The 14,301-nt window shown below is 68.9% G+C and overlaps 3 protein-coding genes across 8 annotated transcripts; all 3 read right to left on the bottom strand.

The window, feature by feature from the left end:
* Positions 1-75: 75 nt before the first annotated feature.
* On the bottom strand, positions 76-7,175 carry DDX39B (DExD-box helicase 39B). Of its 2 annotated transcripts, XM_075019180.1 has the most exons (11): positions 7,031-7,050; positions 6,488-6,707; positions 6,264-6,391; positions 6,084-6,176; positions 5,409-5,592; positions 4,930-5,048; positions 2,049-2,180; positions 1,485-1,594; positions 1,260-1,404; positions 628-775; positions 76-263 (listed from the first exon to the last, which is right to left on the bottom strand). In XM_075019180.1, the coding sequence occupies exons 2-11, from the start codon at positions 6,696-6,698 to the stop codon at positions 247-249; spliced, it is 1,287 nt and encodes a 428-aa protein (XP_074875281.1). In that variant the 5' UTR covers positions 6,699-6,707; positions 7,031-7,050; the 3' UTR covers positions 76-246. The 2 variants fall into 2 exon arrangements, 1 of the variants encoding a protein (XP_074875281.1); XR_012648791.1 differs by lacking the exons at positions 76-263; positions 628-775 and having other exon boundaries at positions 1,273-1,404; positions 4,700-5,048; positions 7,031-7,175.
* A 528-nt stretch (positions 7,176-7,703) lies between these two features.
* Positions 7,704-11,084, bottom strand: NEU1 (neuraminidase 1). Of its 2 annotated transcripts, XM_075019183.1 has the most exons (6): positions 10,946-11,084; positions 10,027-10,219; positions 9,206-9,465; positions 8,819-9,001; positions 8,217-8,436; positions 7,704-7,980 (listed from the first exon to the last, which is right to left on the bottom strand). In XM_075019183.1, the coding sequence occupies exons 1-6, from the start codon at positions 11,021-11,023 to the stop codon at positions 7,760-7,762; spliced, it is 1,155 nt and encodes a 384-aa protein (XP_074875284.1). In that variant the 5' UTR covers positions 11,024-11,084; the 3' UTR covers positions 7,704-7,759. The 2 variants fall into 2 exon arrangements, with proteins under 2 accessions (XP_074875284.1, XP_074875283.1); XM_075019182.1 differs by lacking the exon at positions 10,946-11,084 and having other exon boundaries at positions 10,027-10,381.
* A 68-nt stretch (positions 11,085-11,152) lies between these two features.
* Positions 11,153-13,243, bottom strand: WHR1 (winged helix repair factor 1). 4 transcript variants are annotated; one of them, XM_075019210.1, is made up of 7 exons: positions 12,998-13,241; positions 12,784-12,896; positions 12,570-12,665; positions 12,360-12,496; positions 12,060-12,157; positions 11,720-11,867; positions 11,184-11,464 (listed from the first exon to the last, which is right to left on the bottom strand). In XM_075019210.1, the coding sequence occupies exons 1-7, from the start codon at positions 13,086-13,088 to the stop codon at positions 11,419-11,421; spliced, it is 729 nt and encodes a 242-aa protein (XP_074875311.1). In that variant the 5' UTR covers positions 13,089-13,241; the 3' UTR covers positions 11,184-11,418. The 4 variants fall into 4 exon arrangements, with proteins under 4 accessions (XP_074875309.1, XP_074875307.1, XP_074875311.1 ...); XM_075019209.1 differs by having other exon boundaries at positions 12,751-12,896; positions 12,998-13,240; XM_075019208.1 differs by lacking the exon at positions 12,360-12,496 and having other exon boundaries at positions 11,153-11,464; positions 12,998-13,243.
* Positions 13,244-14,301: the final 1,058 nt, after the last annotated feature.

Raw genomic sequence — 14,301 nt, 5'->3', positions numbered from 1 at the left:
GCAGAGGGGCCCCGGGGGGGGTTCGGGGGGGGCCCCCGGGGCCCTGCCCCCCCGGGCTGGTGGCGTGAGGGGAGATTTTTCCTTTTCTTTTTTTTTTTTTTTTTTTGTCTTTTCAGGCCTTTTTTCTATAAAACCCCCGGCGGGGGGCGGGGGGGCGGCCCCTCCCCCGCAGCCGGGCTGGCATGGGGGGGGGGCGGTGGGGGGCGGCTCCAGCGGCGGCGGGTCCTGGTGGGGCCGTGGGGGCCTTTATCGGGTCTGCTCGACTGTGGGAGGGGGAGAGAGGGGTCAGGTCAGGGGGGGTCCAGCTTGCCCAGCGCCCCCCCCCCTTTTTCCCCAGGATCCCTCCAGCCCCCCACTCCCCCCAGCTGCCATGCAGCTCCCCCCCTGCCCCGCCCAGACCCCCCCAAAACCCCCCCAGAACCCTCACTCCTCATAAGACCACATGGATCATACGGGGCAGCTCGCTGCCCCAAACCACCCCCGCCGCCCAAAACCCCCGAGACCCTCCCCACACCCCCAAAACCCTTCCAGACCCCCCCCCCCCAGCCCCACACCCCCTCTAGGAGAGGCGGACGGTGTGAGCGGCCCCAGCTCACCCCGAACCCCGGCCCCCCCGTCCCCCCTCACTGTAGGAGGAGATGTCGATCTCGTCGGGCAGCTCGCTGATGTTGACCTCGAAGCGATCCTGGACGTCGTTGAGGATCTTGGCGTCGTTCTCGTCCGACACGAAGGTGATGGCCAGCCCCTTGGTGCCGAAACGCCCCGCCCGCGCCACCTGGGGGGGGGACACGGGGGGGGTGTCAGGGTGCGGAGACACCCCCAGACCCCCCCTGCCCCCCTGGGACCCCCATAGCACCCCTGGGGTGCACAGAACCCCAAAAAGCCCCTGAGGATGCACAGCGCCCCCAATCCTCATGACCCTCCCAAGATCCGGACATGCCCCCCCCATGCCCCACAGAGCCCCCCCCAAACACCCCCAAGTCCCCCCCATCATCACACCCCCCAAAACCTTCCCACCTACCCCATAGCATCCTCCCAAAAGCCCCCACCAGGATCCAAAGCCCCCCCACATCTCCATACCCCCCCGAAAACCCAGACCCCCCCCCCCAGCCCCCTATCACCCCCCAGCACCACCGCAGACCCCCGTACACCCCACAACCCCCTTTTCCCTCACCTGCAGCCCCCCTACACCCTCCCCACTCGCAGGCAGGGACCCCCCCCTCGCAGGCAGCCCCCCCCAGCACAGAGAGCCCCCCCACCCGGTGCAGGTAGGTGTCGGAGTCCTCGGGCATGTCGTAGTTAAAGGCGATGTTGACCCGCTCGATGTCCATCCCGCGCCCAAAGAGGTTGGTGGCCACCAAGATGCGGCGTTGGAAATCCTTGAACTGCTGGTACCGTGACAGCCTGGGGAAGGGGGGGGGCGGGGGGGTTAAGGGGGTGTCAGGGGGGTCAGGGCCCCCCCCCGGCTCCCCCCGGGGCCGTACCGTTCCTCCTGGGGCATGCCGCGGTGGATGGCGATGGCCGGGAAGTTCTGCTCCACCAGCAGCTGGGCCAGGGCGATGCAGCGCTGCACCGACTTGACGAAGATCACCACCTTGGGGGGGGGGGCACAGATTAGGGGAGGGTGTGAGGATGGGTGGGCCCCCCCCCCCGATCCTGGGGTCCTGCCCTACAGACCCCCTCCCCTGCCAAGAGCCCTCCCGGACACTGGGTTCTCCCCCCAAACACTGACGACCCGCCCTAGAGCCCCCAAACCTCTCCCGGATGCCTTAGTCACCCCTGAGACCCCCCCCACGTATTGGCACCCTATCCCAGACCCCCCCAAAATCTCTCTTGGATTCACCTCCAGGGCCCCCGGACTTCGGGGTCCTCCCAGGACCCCCCAGACCTTGGGGTCCTCTCCTGGACCCCCCCCTCAAACCCCCAAGCCCTCCCCAGACACCAAGATCCCCCTCCTCCACCCTGACTCCGAGCGCTCCCGGCACCCCCCAGATTTTGGGGTCTCGTTGTCCGTGTGTGTCCCCCCCCCGATTTCGGGGTCCCCCCACCTGGTTGAACTCGAGGACGTCCAGCAGGTCGAAGAGCTTGCGGTTCTTCTCGTTGTCCTTCAGCTTGACGTAGTACTGCTGCAGCCCGTGCAGCGTCAGCTTCGTCTCGTCGTCCACGAAGATCTCCATCGGCTGGGGGGGGGACAGCGCTCAGCCCCCGCCCCGGCGCCCCCCCGGCGGCCCCCCCCGCTGCACCCCAACACGGCCTCGATGGCCCCCCTACAGCCCCACGGGCGCCCCAGGGCTCCCTGCACCCCAACACGGCCCCCAGGACCCCAACAGGGACCCCCTACGTGGCTCCCTGGACCCCAATACGGCCCCTGGGACCCCAACAGGACCCCGGGGGACCCCCATAGTCCCCTGCACCCGATACAGCCCCAGGACCCCAATATGGCCCCACGGGACCCCTACGGTCTCCTGCAGCCCAATACAGCTCCCAGGGACCCCAACAGGGCCCCAGGGGACCCCAGTACGGCTCCCTGCACCCCAATACAACTCCCAAGAACCCCAATATGGCTTCCTATACCCCAATACGGCCCCAGGGACTCCTATGGTCCCCTGCACCCCAGTACGGTCTCACAGGATCCCTATGCTCCCCTGTACCCCAATATGGCCCCAGGGACCCCAATACGGCTCCCTGGGTACTCCAATGACCCCAGCAGAGCCTCCAGGGACCCCAGTACGGCCTCATAGGCTCCCAGCACGCCAAAATGGCCCCAAAGTTCCCAATATGGCTTCCTATACCCCAATACAGCTCCTGGGACCCCAATATGCCCCCCCAGGACCCCTATAGTCCCCTGCACCCCAATATAGCCCCAGGACCCCAATACGGCCCTATGGGACCCCAGTATGACTCCCTACGCCCCAATACAACTCCCAAGGACCCCTACGTGACCTCCTGTACCCCAATACGGCCCCAGGGACCCCAATAGGGCCCCATGGGACCCCATGCTCCCCTGTACCCCAATATGGCCCCAGGGACCCCAATATGGCCCCATGGGACCCCTATCCTTCCCTGCACCCCAATACAGCTTCCAAGATCCCCAATACGGCTTCCTGTACCCCAATACAGCTCCCAAAGACCCCAATACGGCCCCAGGGACCCTAATACAACTCCCACAAACCCCAATACAGCCTCATGGGGCCCCTATGGCTCCCTGCACCCCAATACAGCTCCTAAGGACCCCAATATGGTGCCCTGAGCACTCTAAGGACCTCCAGGAACCCCAGTACTGCACCGTAGGCTCCCAAAGACCCCAATATGGCCCCATAGGACCCCTGTACCCCAATATGGTCCCTGGACCACAATATAATCTCAGGGGCCCATATATAGCTCCATAGGGTCCCTGCACCCCAACACGACTCCCAAAGACCCCAACAGGGACCCACAGTACCTCTATAGTGCCCTGCACCCCAATATGGTTCCTGAGGACCCCAATATGGCCTCACAGGACCCCTACAGTCCCCTACACCCCGATATGGCCCCTGGGACCCCTTTATGGCCCCGTGGGACACCTACGGCTCCCTGCACCCCACTACAGCCCCATGACCCCCCCCCATGGTTCCAGGAACCCCGAGACAGTCCCAAGAACGCCAGGACAACCCTAAGGGGATGTTACGTCCCCAAGGACCCCAACATGGTCCCACAGCACCCCAACATGGCCCCACGGGTTCCCTCCATCCCAATGAAGTCCGCATGGACCCCAATACCGTCCCAAAGGTCCCCTATAATCCCCTGCACCCCAGTACGGCCCCAAGGTCCCCAACACATCTGCCTGGGACCGCCACAGGAGCCCTGCCCCGCAAAACAGCCCTATGGACCCCAGTAAGATGCCAAAGATCCCAATACATTCCCATGGACACCCTACAGATCCCCTGGCGCTCTCTGCACCCCAATACAGCCCCCGGAGACCCTGATATGGTCCCATGGGTGCCCTGCACCCCAAAACAGCCCCAGAGATACCCAATGGATCTCTGCATCCCCACACTGCCCCATAAGTTCTCTACAATCTAAGGCATTCTTACAGGTATCCTACACCACCATATAGATTGCTGTGCCCCAATACAACCCTATACACAGTTTATAGCACTCTATAAACCCCTACACGACCCCAAACATCCTAATACAATCCCAAAAGATCCCTACCGTATATCACAAACCTACTGCTAACCTATAGCACCCTATAGCACTCCGCATCATCACGCAACCCTATAAACATATACGTCACTGCCCCCAAGTCAGCTCCATCTGTTCCCCATACCATAACGTACCCCACAGACGCCCTGCAGCGCCCTACAGCCCCCTGAACCCCAATACGGCATCGGGACCCCGACAAGGCCCCACAGGCCCCTTGCACCCCACAGATCCCCCATGGCCCCGCAGGAGGGGCCCTGCCCCCCGGCACAGCCCCGGGGGTGTCCCCCCACCTGCCCCGTTATCCCCCCCACCCCCCGCCCCCCCGAATCCTGCTCTCCGCCGGCTCCAGGAAAAGGATAAGCGGGTCCGGGCGCCTGGAGGAATCCGGGCCGGGCCGAGCCGCGCCGAGGCCGCGCCGCGCCGTGCCGAGGCCGTCCGGGTCCCGCCGTCTCCTCGCCGCCGTCTGCCGGAGCGCCGGGGGGGGCCGGGGGGGCCGAGAGCCGCAGGCACTTACTCGCTCGAGTGCGTGTGGGGGGGCTCTTCGCCGTCCGCCGGGCGGTTTTTGGGGGGCGGGCGGGACGGAGCGAGGAAGAGGAGGAGGAGGAGGAGGAGGAGGAGGAAGAAGAAGGGGGGCGGCTGGAGGGGGGAGACCCGAGAGATCTTCCGCAGGGGGGGCGGGGGCCGGGGGCAGCCCCCCGCGCCGGGGCGGGCGCCGGGGGCAAAGAAGGTAGAAGGGGTAATTACGTCTTGCATGAATTTGCGGCAGACGGGGCGGATTTCCTTGCTGAGGGTGGCGCTGAACATCATGACCTGCTTTTCGTGCGGGGTCATGCGGAAGATCTCCTGGACGTCCCGACGCATGTCTGAGGTGGGGGACAGACGACGGGGTTAGGAGGGGCCGGGGTGGGTTATGGGGAGGGGGGGGGCTGGAGGGGGGGGCAGCCGGGCTGAGCAGCACCCAGCTTTGGGGGGAAAAGGCCTGGACACGAGGGTCCTCTGTGGGGTCACATCTAGACCCTGAGTTGTCCCCCCACCCCTTCTGACACCGGCCTCCCCCTCCTAAAATTCTCAGGTGTCTCCCCCCATGAAGAACATCTCAATCCCCCATGAGGCTCTGCCGGACCCCTGGGTCCTCCTGCGAACAATCGGATCCCCCCCCAAATCTCCTCCTGGATGCCTGGGTCCCCCCCGAACCCCACCCGGGACCCCCTCCCTGGACTCACCGAGCTGCTCAAGCATCTTGTCGCACTCGTCCAGGATGAAGTGCTTGATGTGCTTCAGGTTGAGGCTCTTGTTGCGGGCCAGAGCCAGGATACGGCCCGGAGTCCCCACCACGATGTGGGGGCAGTTCTTCTTCAGCACCTCCTCATCCTTCTTGATCGACAGCCCCCCGAAGAACACCGCCACCTGCGGGGGTGGGTGGGGGGGGTGTGCTCAGACCCCCCCAACTTTCTTCTACTGCTATACCCCATCCTTGCCAAGATTTTGGGATCCCCTCGGTCGTTTAAGGCTCTTCCACTAAAACTGACGCCCCCCAAACACCTCTGGGCTGGCCCATCTCCCCAAAAGCCCTTTTCCTACCCCATTTCCTACTCCCTGACCCCCCCTTTGCACCCTGATGCCCCCCAACCTCAGCTCCCCCCTTTGCCACGACCTCCCCCTCCCTTGCTGCGATTTTGGGGTGCCCCAAACTCTTCAGGATGATTTAAGGTCTCTCTCCCAAAGCTCATACCCCCAAAACCTCCTAGAGTGACCCCCAGTGCCTGCAGCATCTCTTTATCTTACATCCCCCACTTCCAGCCTCCCTGCGTCCCTTCCCCACACCATTTCCCACTCTCTGAGCGCCCCTTTACGCCCACCCCCTCTCCGAGCAATCTCCCACCCTCCAACCCCCTCACCTTAACGCTGGGCATGTACTTGGAAAACCTCTCATACTCCTTACTGATCTGGAAAGCCAGCTCCCGCGTGTGACACATCACCAGCACTGACACCTGAGCAAACAACACCGGCAAAAGGTGGGCTCAGCGCTGTGTGAGCCCCCCAAACTCCACGTCAAAGCCCTGGGGGGGGCCCCTCACCTGCCCCGTGACAGGCTCCAGCTGCTGCAGGGTGGCCAGGACGAAGACGGCCGTCTTGCCCATGCCGGATTTAGCCTGGCAGAGCACGTCCATGCCCAGGATGGCCTGCGGGATGCACTCGTGCTGCACTGTGGGGGAGCGGAGGAGGGAGGGGGGCTGTCAGCGCCGCTGGGGAGAGACCCCAAAACACCCCCCTGCCCCCGGCGCCCTCCCCGTCCGGTCACCTTCGGAGGGGTGCTCGAAGCCGCAGTCGACAATGGCGCGAAGCAGCTCGGGTTTGAGGAGGAAATCGCGGAAGCCGGAGCTGTGGATGGAGACGTAGGAGCCCTTCACGTCCTTCTTGGGCGGCGCCTCGGCCCCGTCGGCCCCCGCCGCGTTCTCCACCTCGTCGTCCTCATAATCCAGCAGCTCGTTGTCCACGTCGTTCTCCGCCATCCTGACGGGCTGGGGGGGGGGGGACACGTTCAGAACGGGGCTCTCCCCTCCCCCCACACGGACATCCCCCCCCTCACCCCACAGCGGGACCCCGGTGTCAGCGCACCCCACAGATCCGGGCTCCCCCCATCACCCCACAAGGGACCCCCTCGCCCCACCGAGACACTCCGGTGCACCGGCCCCCCCCGCCAAGACCCGCCCCCCCGGGCCCCTCCCCCGCCGGCCCCAGCCAATCACCTTCCTTCCCGCCAAGGAACCGGCCGCTCGGGCCCGCCCCCCCCCGGCCGCGGGGTCCGTGTCCCCCCCTCAGCGCCCCCCCCACACACACACACCGGGCCTCCCCCAGGTCCCGCCGCCGCCATCTTGGCGCCCACAATGGCGGCGGGCCGGGAGCGCCCCCCTCCCAGAGCGGCGGCTCCGGGCGCCGAGGGCGGCGGCGGGCGCGGACGGGCCCGGCCGCGGGGTATCGGCGGCCGCGGGGCCCCGATGGGCGGTGGGAGCGGCGATGCGCGACCGATGGCAGGGCCGGGCCGGGCCGCGCCGCCATCACTTACCGCCGAGCGCTGCGACCGCCGCGGGAGGGAGTGGGCGGGACTGCGCAGGCGTCACTTCCGGGACCGCCCCGCCCGCGGCGCCGCTCAGGACCCCCTACCCCGGGGCTGCCCCTCGCGATCGCCTGAGTCCGCCCGGCTCCATCCGCGCCCCCGCCGCCTCCCCGCGCCTCTCTCCCCCCTAAGGCCCCGCCGCCCCCCGCCCTCCCCCCACTGCCGCGGTCCCGACCGGGCCCCGCCACCGCCTCCCCGCGGGCAACGATCTCCGCGCAGGCGCCGCCGCGGGCAGCTCCGCGCCGGGGTCCTCGTAGGAGGACGGTCGCCGCCGTTGCTAAGGCGACGGCGCCGGGCGGAGAGCCCCGCCCCGAACCCGCCCCCACCGCGTCGCTATGGCGACGGCTCCCGCCACCGCCTGGCCACGCCCCCCTGCCCCCAGTGATGACGCAAGCCGGGCTGAGCGAACCCCTTTATTGAGACACACCCCCCTCCACGGGGGGGGGCGCGGCCGAATCAGACATCGCCCGCGATGCTGATGGTGGCCAATGAGACGGTCTCTGTGGAGAGGCTCCGCCCCTTCTCGTAGATGAGGTAGAGCAAGGGGGCGTCGCCCTGGTCGCCGGGGGGCGGGGCCGCCATCGAGGAGTACCCGCTGGGCCCCGCCCACACCTGCAGGCCCCGCCCCCACCACGTGGTGCCGTTAGTGAAGCTCCAGCGCAGGGTCAGGTTCACCCCTGCGAGAGGGGCGGGGTCGGTGGGGGCGCGCCCTCGCAAGCCACGCCCACCGTCCCAGACCACGCCCACCCAGCCAGAGCCACCCGCTGCTGTCAAGTCACACCGCCTGCTCCCGCTGCCTCAGGCCACGCCCCCCACCCCAGACCACGCCCCCCCGCCCCAAGCCCCCCTCTTCCCCCCCCCCAAGCCCAGCACCCCCGGCCCCCCCCCGGCCCCCCAATCCGCCCCCGCTCACGCTGGCTCTCATGGGCAGGGTTGCTGAAGAAGACGAGGCCGCCGGTGACGAGGACGCCGGCCGCCACGGCGGGGTCGACCAGGGTGGGGTCAAAGGTGACGGCGTCGGGGGGGAGGGTCTCGCCCCCGTCCCAGCTCCGCGCCACCATCCGGCACCGGCACCGGTAGAAGTTTTGGTTCCGGATGTTGACGGCGATGGAGCCGTCGGGCAGCTCGTAGGGCTGTGGGCAGCCGCGTGACTGAGTGACCCTCCCCCCCCGGACCCCCACGTGTGTCCCCCCCGACCCCTGGGACCCCCCACACCCCTGGGTCCCCCCGGGACACCTGGATCGTTCCCCCCCTGGCTGCCTGGGTGTCCTCCCCAGACCCCTGGGTCTCCAGAGAGACCCCCATTGCCCTACCCCCCCCCCAATACAGGGGTCCCCCCCCATACCCAGATGCCTGGGTCCCTTTGGGGGGGCTTCTAGACATCTGGGTCCCCAGGGAGACCCCCCCCCCACTGCCCTGGACTTCCCCCAACCCCCACTGTGCCCCCCCCATCCCCAGTCGCCTGGGTCTCCAGGGAGAGACCCCGGTGCCGCAGACGCCCCAGTTTCTCCCCACCTGGCACTCGTCGGGGGTGAAGTCATGGGGGTGGCGGGGGGCTCCAAAGGGGATGGCGGGCAGAGCCCCCCCCCGCCGCCAGTGCCGCCCCCCGTCGTCACTCAGCAGCAGCAAGACCCCGTCCCGCTCCAGCGTCCCGTGGCCGCAGAACACCAGGCGCCCCCGCCCCGGCGCCCGCTGCTTCTGGGGGGGGGGGAACAACACACACACACAGCTAGGACCCCCCTAGACCCCCAGGTCCCCACAGACCCACGCCCACCCCCCCCCCCACCGCATTCCCAGATGCTTGTGTCCCCCCACCCTTCTCTGAACACCTGGCCGTGTCCCCCCCCAGGCCTTTGGGTGACCACCCCCTCAGGACACCTGCCCCCCCCCCCCCCCTCGTACCTGGATGCCATAGCCAGGCCCGGGGGCGAAGACCTCGTTACCGACGACCCCCGAGAGGTTTTGGGGGGGCCCCCAGGAGCGGCCGCCGTCGCGGCTGCGCAGGAGGTGGGTGCTGGGGGGGCCGCAGGCTTGGGGGGGGTGGGCGCAGCGGGCGAAGAGCAGCAGCACCTCCTCCCCCGCCACCGCCAGCGCCCCCAGGCTCAGCCCATCCCCCGCCCAGCCGTCGTCCGCTGCCACCCGCGTCGGGCCCCACGTCGCGCCTTGGGGGGGGGGGGGGGGGGCATGCGGTCAGACACCCCCCCCAGACCCCCCTGACCCACCCCCAGCCCCCTACAGGGCCCCCACCCCCCAAGGCACCACCCAGGACCCCCAAACTCTCAGGACCCCCCTCATTTCCAACAGGGGCCCCCCAGGAGCCCCCATGGACCATCGCAACTTCCCCCACAGACCCCCCCCAGGAGCTCTCAGACCCCCCCAAACCCCCCTCCAAGACCTCTCTGACCCCCCCAAACCTCTCAAAACCCTCAACGCTCCCCCAGATCCCCCCAGACCCCCCCAAAGATCTTTCTGACTCCCCCAAGAACCTCTCATACCCCCAAGGGTCACCCCAACCTCCCCAAGACACCCCAAAGATCTCTCTGCCCCCCTGAACCTCTCAGACCCCTCAGTGTCCCCCCCCAATCCTCCCAGATCCCCCTAAAACACCCAAAAGATCTCTCCGACCGCCCCAGAACCACTCAACCCCCCCAGGCCCCCCCCCCAGACACTCTCAGGATCCCCCAAACACCTCCCAGACCCCCCTCCAGGAACCCCCCCCCCACCTCCGTCGGGAGAGTGGCGGCAGGCGATGACCTTGGCCCCCACGTCGGCGGCCGAGCGCTTGCGCCCCTCGGCGCAGGCCAGCAGGGCCCCCCCGGGGGTGACGACCACCAGCGGCACCCGGAAGGTGTGGACCCCCCCGCGCCCCTCCCCGCTCACCCACAGCAGCTGCTCCCGCACCACCCGCGGGCGCACCTGGGGGGGACAGGGGGGAGTCGGAGTGAGGAGGGGGCCATTAATGGGGAGCAGAAGGGGGACTAAGGGGCACTGGGGGGCCCTGGAGGGGGTAGGGGGAGCTTTGGGCATCACTGGGGAGGCTGTAGGGGGCATTGGGGGTCTGGTGGGGGCATTGGGGGGCTCAAGGGGGGGGGCCAAGGGGCTTTGGAGGTGTTGTTGGGGCATTAATGGGGAGCGAGAGGGGGGCTAAAGGGCACTGGGGGGCCCTGGGGGGGTAGAGGAGGGCTTTGGGGTCCTTGGGGGGGGGGGCTACAGGGGGGCACTGGGGGTCTGGTGGGGTCATTGAGGGGCTCCAGGGGCTTGGGGGGGGTCGGGGGGCATCAATGGGGGACGAGAGAGAGTGTTGGGAGCACTGGGGGATATTGGGGGGCACTGTAGGGGCTACGGGGGGGCTCTGGGGGAAACGTGGGGGCCATCGAGGGGGCCGGGCGGGTGAAAGGGGGACAAATGGGGAGGCAGGGGGCTCGGGGGGGGCAAAAGGGGGTGTGGGGGCAACGGGGGACCCGGGGGGGCTTTGGGGGGATCGGGGGGCCCAACAGGGGACCCGGGGGGGGCTTTGGGGGGATCGGGGGGCCCTGGGGGGGGATTGGGGGGTCCCCGGGACGTGGGGGTTGGGTGCGGGAGGGTCCTGCCGTAGCCAGCCCGCCCCCCCCTCCCCCGAAGCCCCCCCCGCCCCCCCGGTACCGTCTCGGGGGTCGCGGCCCAGCGGGCGGCGGCGCCGATCGCCAGGAGCAGCGCCGGGAGGAGCCGGCCCGGACCCATCGCGGCCCCTTTAAGGCGCCGCCGTCACGTGCCGCCGCCCGCCGCGCTGAGGGGGCGGGGCCAAGCCTTAAAGCGGCAACGCCCGGAGGGAGGAGAGCGGCGGGGCCCACCAGAGAAAAACGGCGAATTTTATGGTGGGGAGAGGGGGGAAAAAAAAAAACCAAAAAAACCCACACTTTTAATGCACTTTTTCTCTCCCACCACCCAGCCCAGCCCACCCCGGAACCCCAACCTGCAGGGGGGCGGGGCCGCCCTCGAAGGGGGCAGGGCTAAGATGGCTCTCGGCCACACCCCTTTTGTAAGGGTGGGGTCCGCCTTAACCCCGCCCCCTCGCGGACGACGTGGCCACACCCCCTTGGTCCACAAGGCCCCGTTGCATGCTGGGAAGCGTCCGGTCAGGGCTCGGCCAATCGCAGCATCGGCCCCGAGGTGGTGGGGACGCTGTGGGGGAGGGGAGGGGTCAGCGCCTGGCCCGGGGTCAGGGGTCATACAGAGGTCAGGGGGTCACAGAAGGGGCATACAGGGATCACCTGGGGTCACACGGGTGGGGGCAAACATGGGTCAAGGCTCACCCAGTGTTGGGGGGGGGCACCCAGGGGTCAGGTATCACCTCGGGGCCATGCAGAGGGTCCCCAGGGGTCACACAGGGGTCAGGGGTCACCCAGGGGTCACCCCGGGGGTCGGGGGGGGGGGTACCTGCGCAGCAGCTGGGCCCCCAGCAGGTCGTGCAGGAGGTACCCGACCCCCAGGCGGGCGCCCGGGGGGGCCCTTCGCTGCCTCAGCTCCCGTAGAAGCACCTCCCGGTGCCGTGACCGGCGGACTGCGCCCAGCAGCGCCTGGCGCCCTGCGGGGTCAGAAGTCAGGGGTCACCAACGGTTTGAGGGGGACCCCCCACTCTGCGAGCCGGGGACTCCTGTGGAGGGTCCCAAAGGGCAGGGGAGCCCATGGAGGGGGAGGGAGCAGGGCACGACCCACAGATTTGGGGGGCCCTGGGGGTTTCGGGGCCCCGAGGGGGGGGTCGGGGGTCCCCACGCACCACGGACGAAGGCCCGGACAAAGCGCCCGACCCCCGGCACCGCCAGCCACCAGCTTCCGGCGTCGCGCACGGTCAGCACCCCTGCGGCCACCAGTTGCCTGGGGGGGGACACGGGGGAGATGTTGGGGGGGGGCAGGACCCACCCTGGGGGTCCCAGCCTGGCCCCACACCACCCCCGGGGGACCCCAACCCCCTGGGGGTCCCAAACCCACCTCAGGGTCCTCTGCAGCCACCCCAGCCCCACCGTGGGGGGCCCCGCCCCACCAGACCACCACCCCCGGCCTCATGTCCCCCCCGTACGTGACGTCTCCATCCTCAAAGCCCAGCGCCCGCATGCGGCTCTGCTCGTAGCTGAGCTCGGGGCAGGCGGCCACGGCCGAATCCAGGAACCGCCGCACCAGCCCTGCCTGGGGGGTCCCCGCCACCGCCGCCAGCACCTGGGGGGGATGTGCGAGGTAGGGTCGGGGGGGCCCCAAACCCCACCCCCCCCCCAGCTCCCCCCTCCAAGACCTTCTCCTTGTAGGGCTCCATGAAGACGACCCCCAGCGTGTCGGCACCCAGGCCCAGGTGGAGCAGCCGGATCCGTCCCTCGTCCCTCAGGTGGTTCTGGGGGGGTCAGAAGGGGAGGTCGGGGGGGGGTTCGGCGGCTCTGGGCGGGGGTGGGATCCCCCCGTTCCGGGTCGGGTCTCACCAGGTGCCGGTCCACGGCGGTGCGGTCGCTCACCAGGCTGTAGAGCTGATGGCGCAGGACCAGGGGGGGCAAAGCGTCCCCGAAGAGCCCCCGCGGGAAAAGCGCGGCCACGTCCCGCAGCGCCGCTTCCACCGACCCCGGGCTGCCTGCGGGGGGGGAGGGGGTCTGTGGTACCCGAGTGGGGCCCCCCCAGGTCCGTGTGTGCGTCCCGCCCGTCTCCGTCCCCCGCCCCCCCCCCCCCCGGTACCGTCGGGCCGCGGCTCCTCCGGCGGCGGCGGCTCCAGGCGGCGCCTCTTGGCCTCGAGGGTGTCGCAGAGGAGGCGGCGGCGGCGGCCCATGGGGGCGGGGGGGGCCGAGCGCCCCACGGCGCTGCCCCACACCGGCCCCGGCCCCGGCCCCGGCGGGCCCCCGCTGATGACGTCACGCCGCCCCTACCCCCGGCGAGCGGCGCCGCTTCCTCCTCTCCCTCCCTGCGGCGCGCTCTGATGACGCGCCAGCGTCGCCGGCGGAGGGCGGGGCGACGCCGGGCCGGGGGCGTGACTGGAGGCTACGGGGCGGGGCTTCCCGAAAAGGGCCGGCGCGCGCGGGCGACCCGGGGCGGAGCCAAGCGGGAGGGGGAAACGGGCTGAACCATGTGCGTGGGGGGGGGGGGTGGGGTGGACTAAACCACGTGGGGCCAATGCGGGGGGAACGGGTTTAACCACGCGGGGCGATGCGGGGGGGGGGGGTGGGGGGGGTGGATGGACTAAACCACGTGGAGCCAATGGGGGTTGGACTGAACCACATAGGGCCAACGGGGGGGTGGACTGAACCACATAGGGCCAAGGAGGGGGGTGTGGACTGAACCACATAGGGCCAAGGAGGGGGGGAGGGGGTGTGGACTGAACCACATAGGGCCAAGGAGGGGGGTGTGGACTGAACCACATCGGGCCAAGGAGGGGGGTGTGGACTGAACCACATAGGGCCAAGGAGGGGGGTGTGGACTGAACCACATAGGGCCAAGGAGGGGGGTGTGGACTGAACCACATAGGGCCAAGGAGGGGGGTGTGGACTGAACCACATAGGGCCAAGGAGGGGGGTGTGGACTGAACCACATAGGGCCAAGGAGGGGGGTGGACTGAACCACATAGGGCCAATGAAAGGGGTGTGGACTGAACCACATAGGGCCAAAGAGGGGGGTGTGGACTGAACCACATCGGGCCAAGGAGGGGGGTGTGGACTGAACCACATAGGGCCAAGGAGGGGGGTGTGGACTGAACCACATAGGGCCAAGGAGGGGGGTGTGGACTGAACCACATAGGGCCAAGGAGGGGGGTGTGGACTGAACCACATAGGGCCAAGGAGGGGGGTGTGGACTGAACCACATAGGGCCAAGGAGGGGGGTGGACTGAACCACATAGGGCCAATGAAAGGGGTGTGGACTGAACCACATAGGGCCAAAGAGGGGGGTGTGGACTGAACCACATAGGGCCAAGGAGGGGGGTGTGGACTGAACCACATAGGGCCAAGGAGGGGGGTGTGGACTGAACCACATCAGGCCAACGGGGGGGG

The sequence above is a fragment of the Buteo buteo genome, chromosome 32 (genome assembly GCF_964188355.1).
Source record: "Buteo buteo chromosome 32, bButBut1.hap1.1, whole genome shotgun sequence".
Lineage (NCBI taxonomy): Eukaryota > Metazoa > Chordata > Aves > Accipitriformes > Accipitridae > Buteo > Buteo buteo.
This window is presented reverse-complemented; position numbering and strand designations above follow the sequence as displayed.

Bases quoted from the DNA above. Each gene is read 5' to 3' on its own strand.
- DDX39B (XM_075019180.1), bottom strand. From the start codon at position 6,698: ATGGCGGAGAACGACGTGGACAACGAGCTGCTGGATTATGAGGACGAC. The intron at 6,177-6,263 runs GTGAGGGGCCCC...TTGTTTGCTCAG, and splicing joins TGGAGCCTGTCACGGGGCAG to GTGTCAGTGCTGGTGATGTG. The intron at 1,595-2,048 runs GTGGGGGGACCC...CCCCCCCCCAAG, and splicing joins ACGTCCTCGAGTTCAACCAG to GTGGTGATCTTCGTCAAGTC.
- NEU1 (XM_075019182.1), bottom strand. From the start codon at position 10,354: ATGCCCCCTACAGCCTCCCCAGTGATGCCCAAAGCTCCCCCTACCCCC. The intron at 8,437-8,818 runs GTGGGGAGAAAC...GGCTGCCCACAG, and splicing joins TCACCCCCGACGAGTGCCAG to CCCTACGAGCTGCCCGACGG. The intron at 7,981-8,216 runs GTGAGCGGGGGC...CCCCTCTCGCAG, and splicing joins CCCTGCCCATGAGAGCCAGC to GGGTGAACCTGACCCTGCGC.
- WHR1 (XM_075019206.1), bottom strand. From the start codon at position 13,088: ATGGGCCGCCGCCGCCGCCTCCTCTGCGACACCCTCGAGGCCAAGAGG. The intron at 12,158-12,569 runs GTCTTGGAGGGG...GTCCCCCCCCAG, and splicing joins TGGAGCCCTACAAGGAGAAG to GCAACTGGTGGCCGCAGGGG. The intron at 11,465-11,719 runs GTACCCCCCCCC...CCTCCCCCACAG, and splicing joins GGGGCCCAGCTGCTGCGCAG to CGTCCCCACCACCTCGGGGC.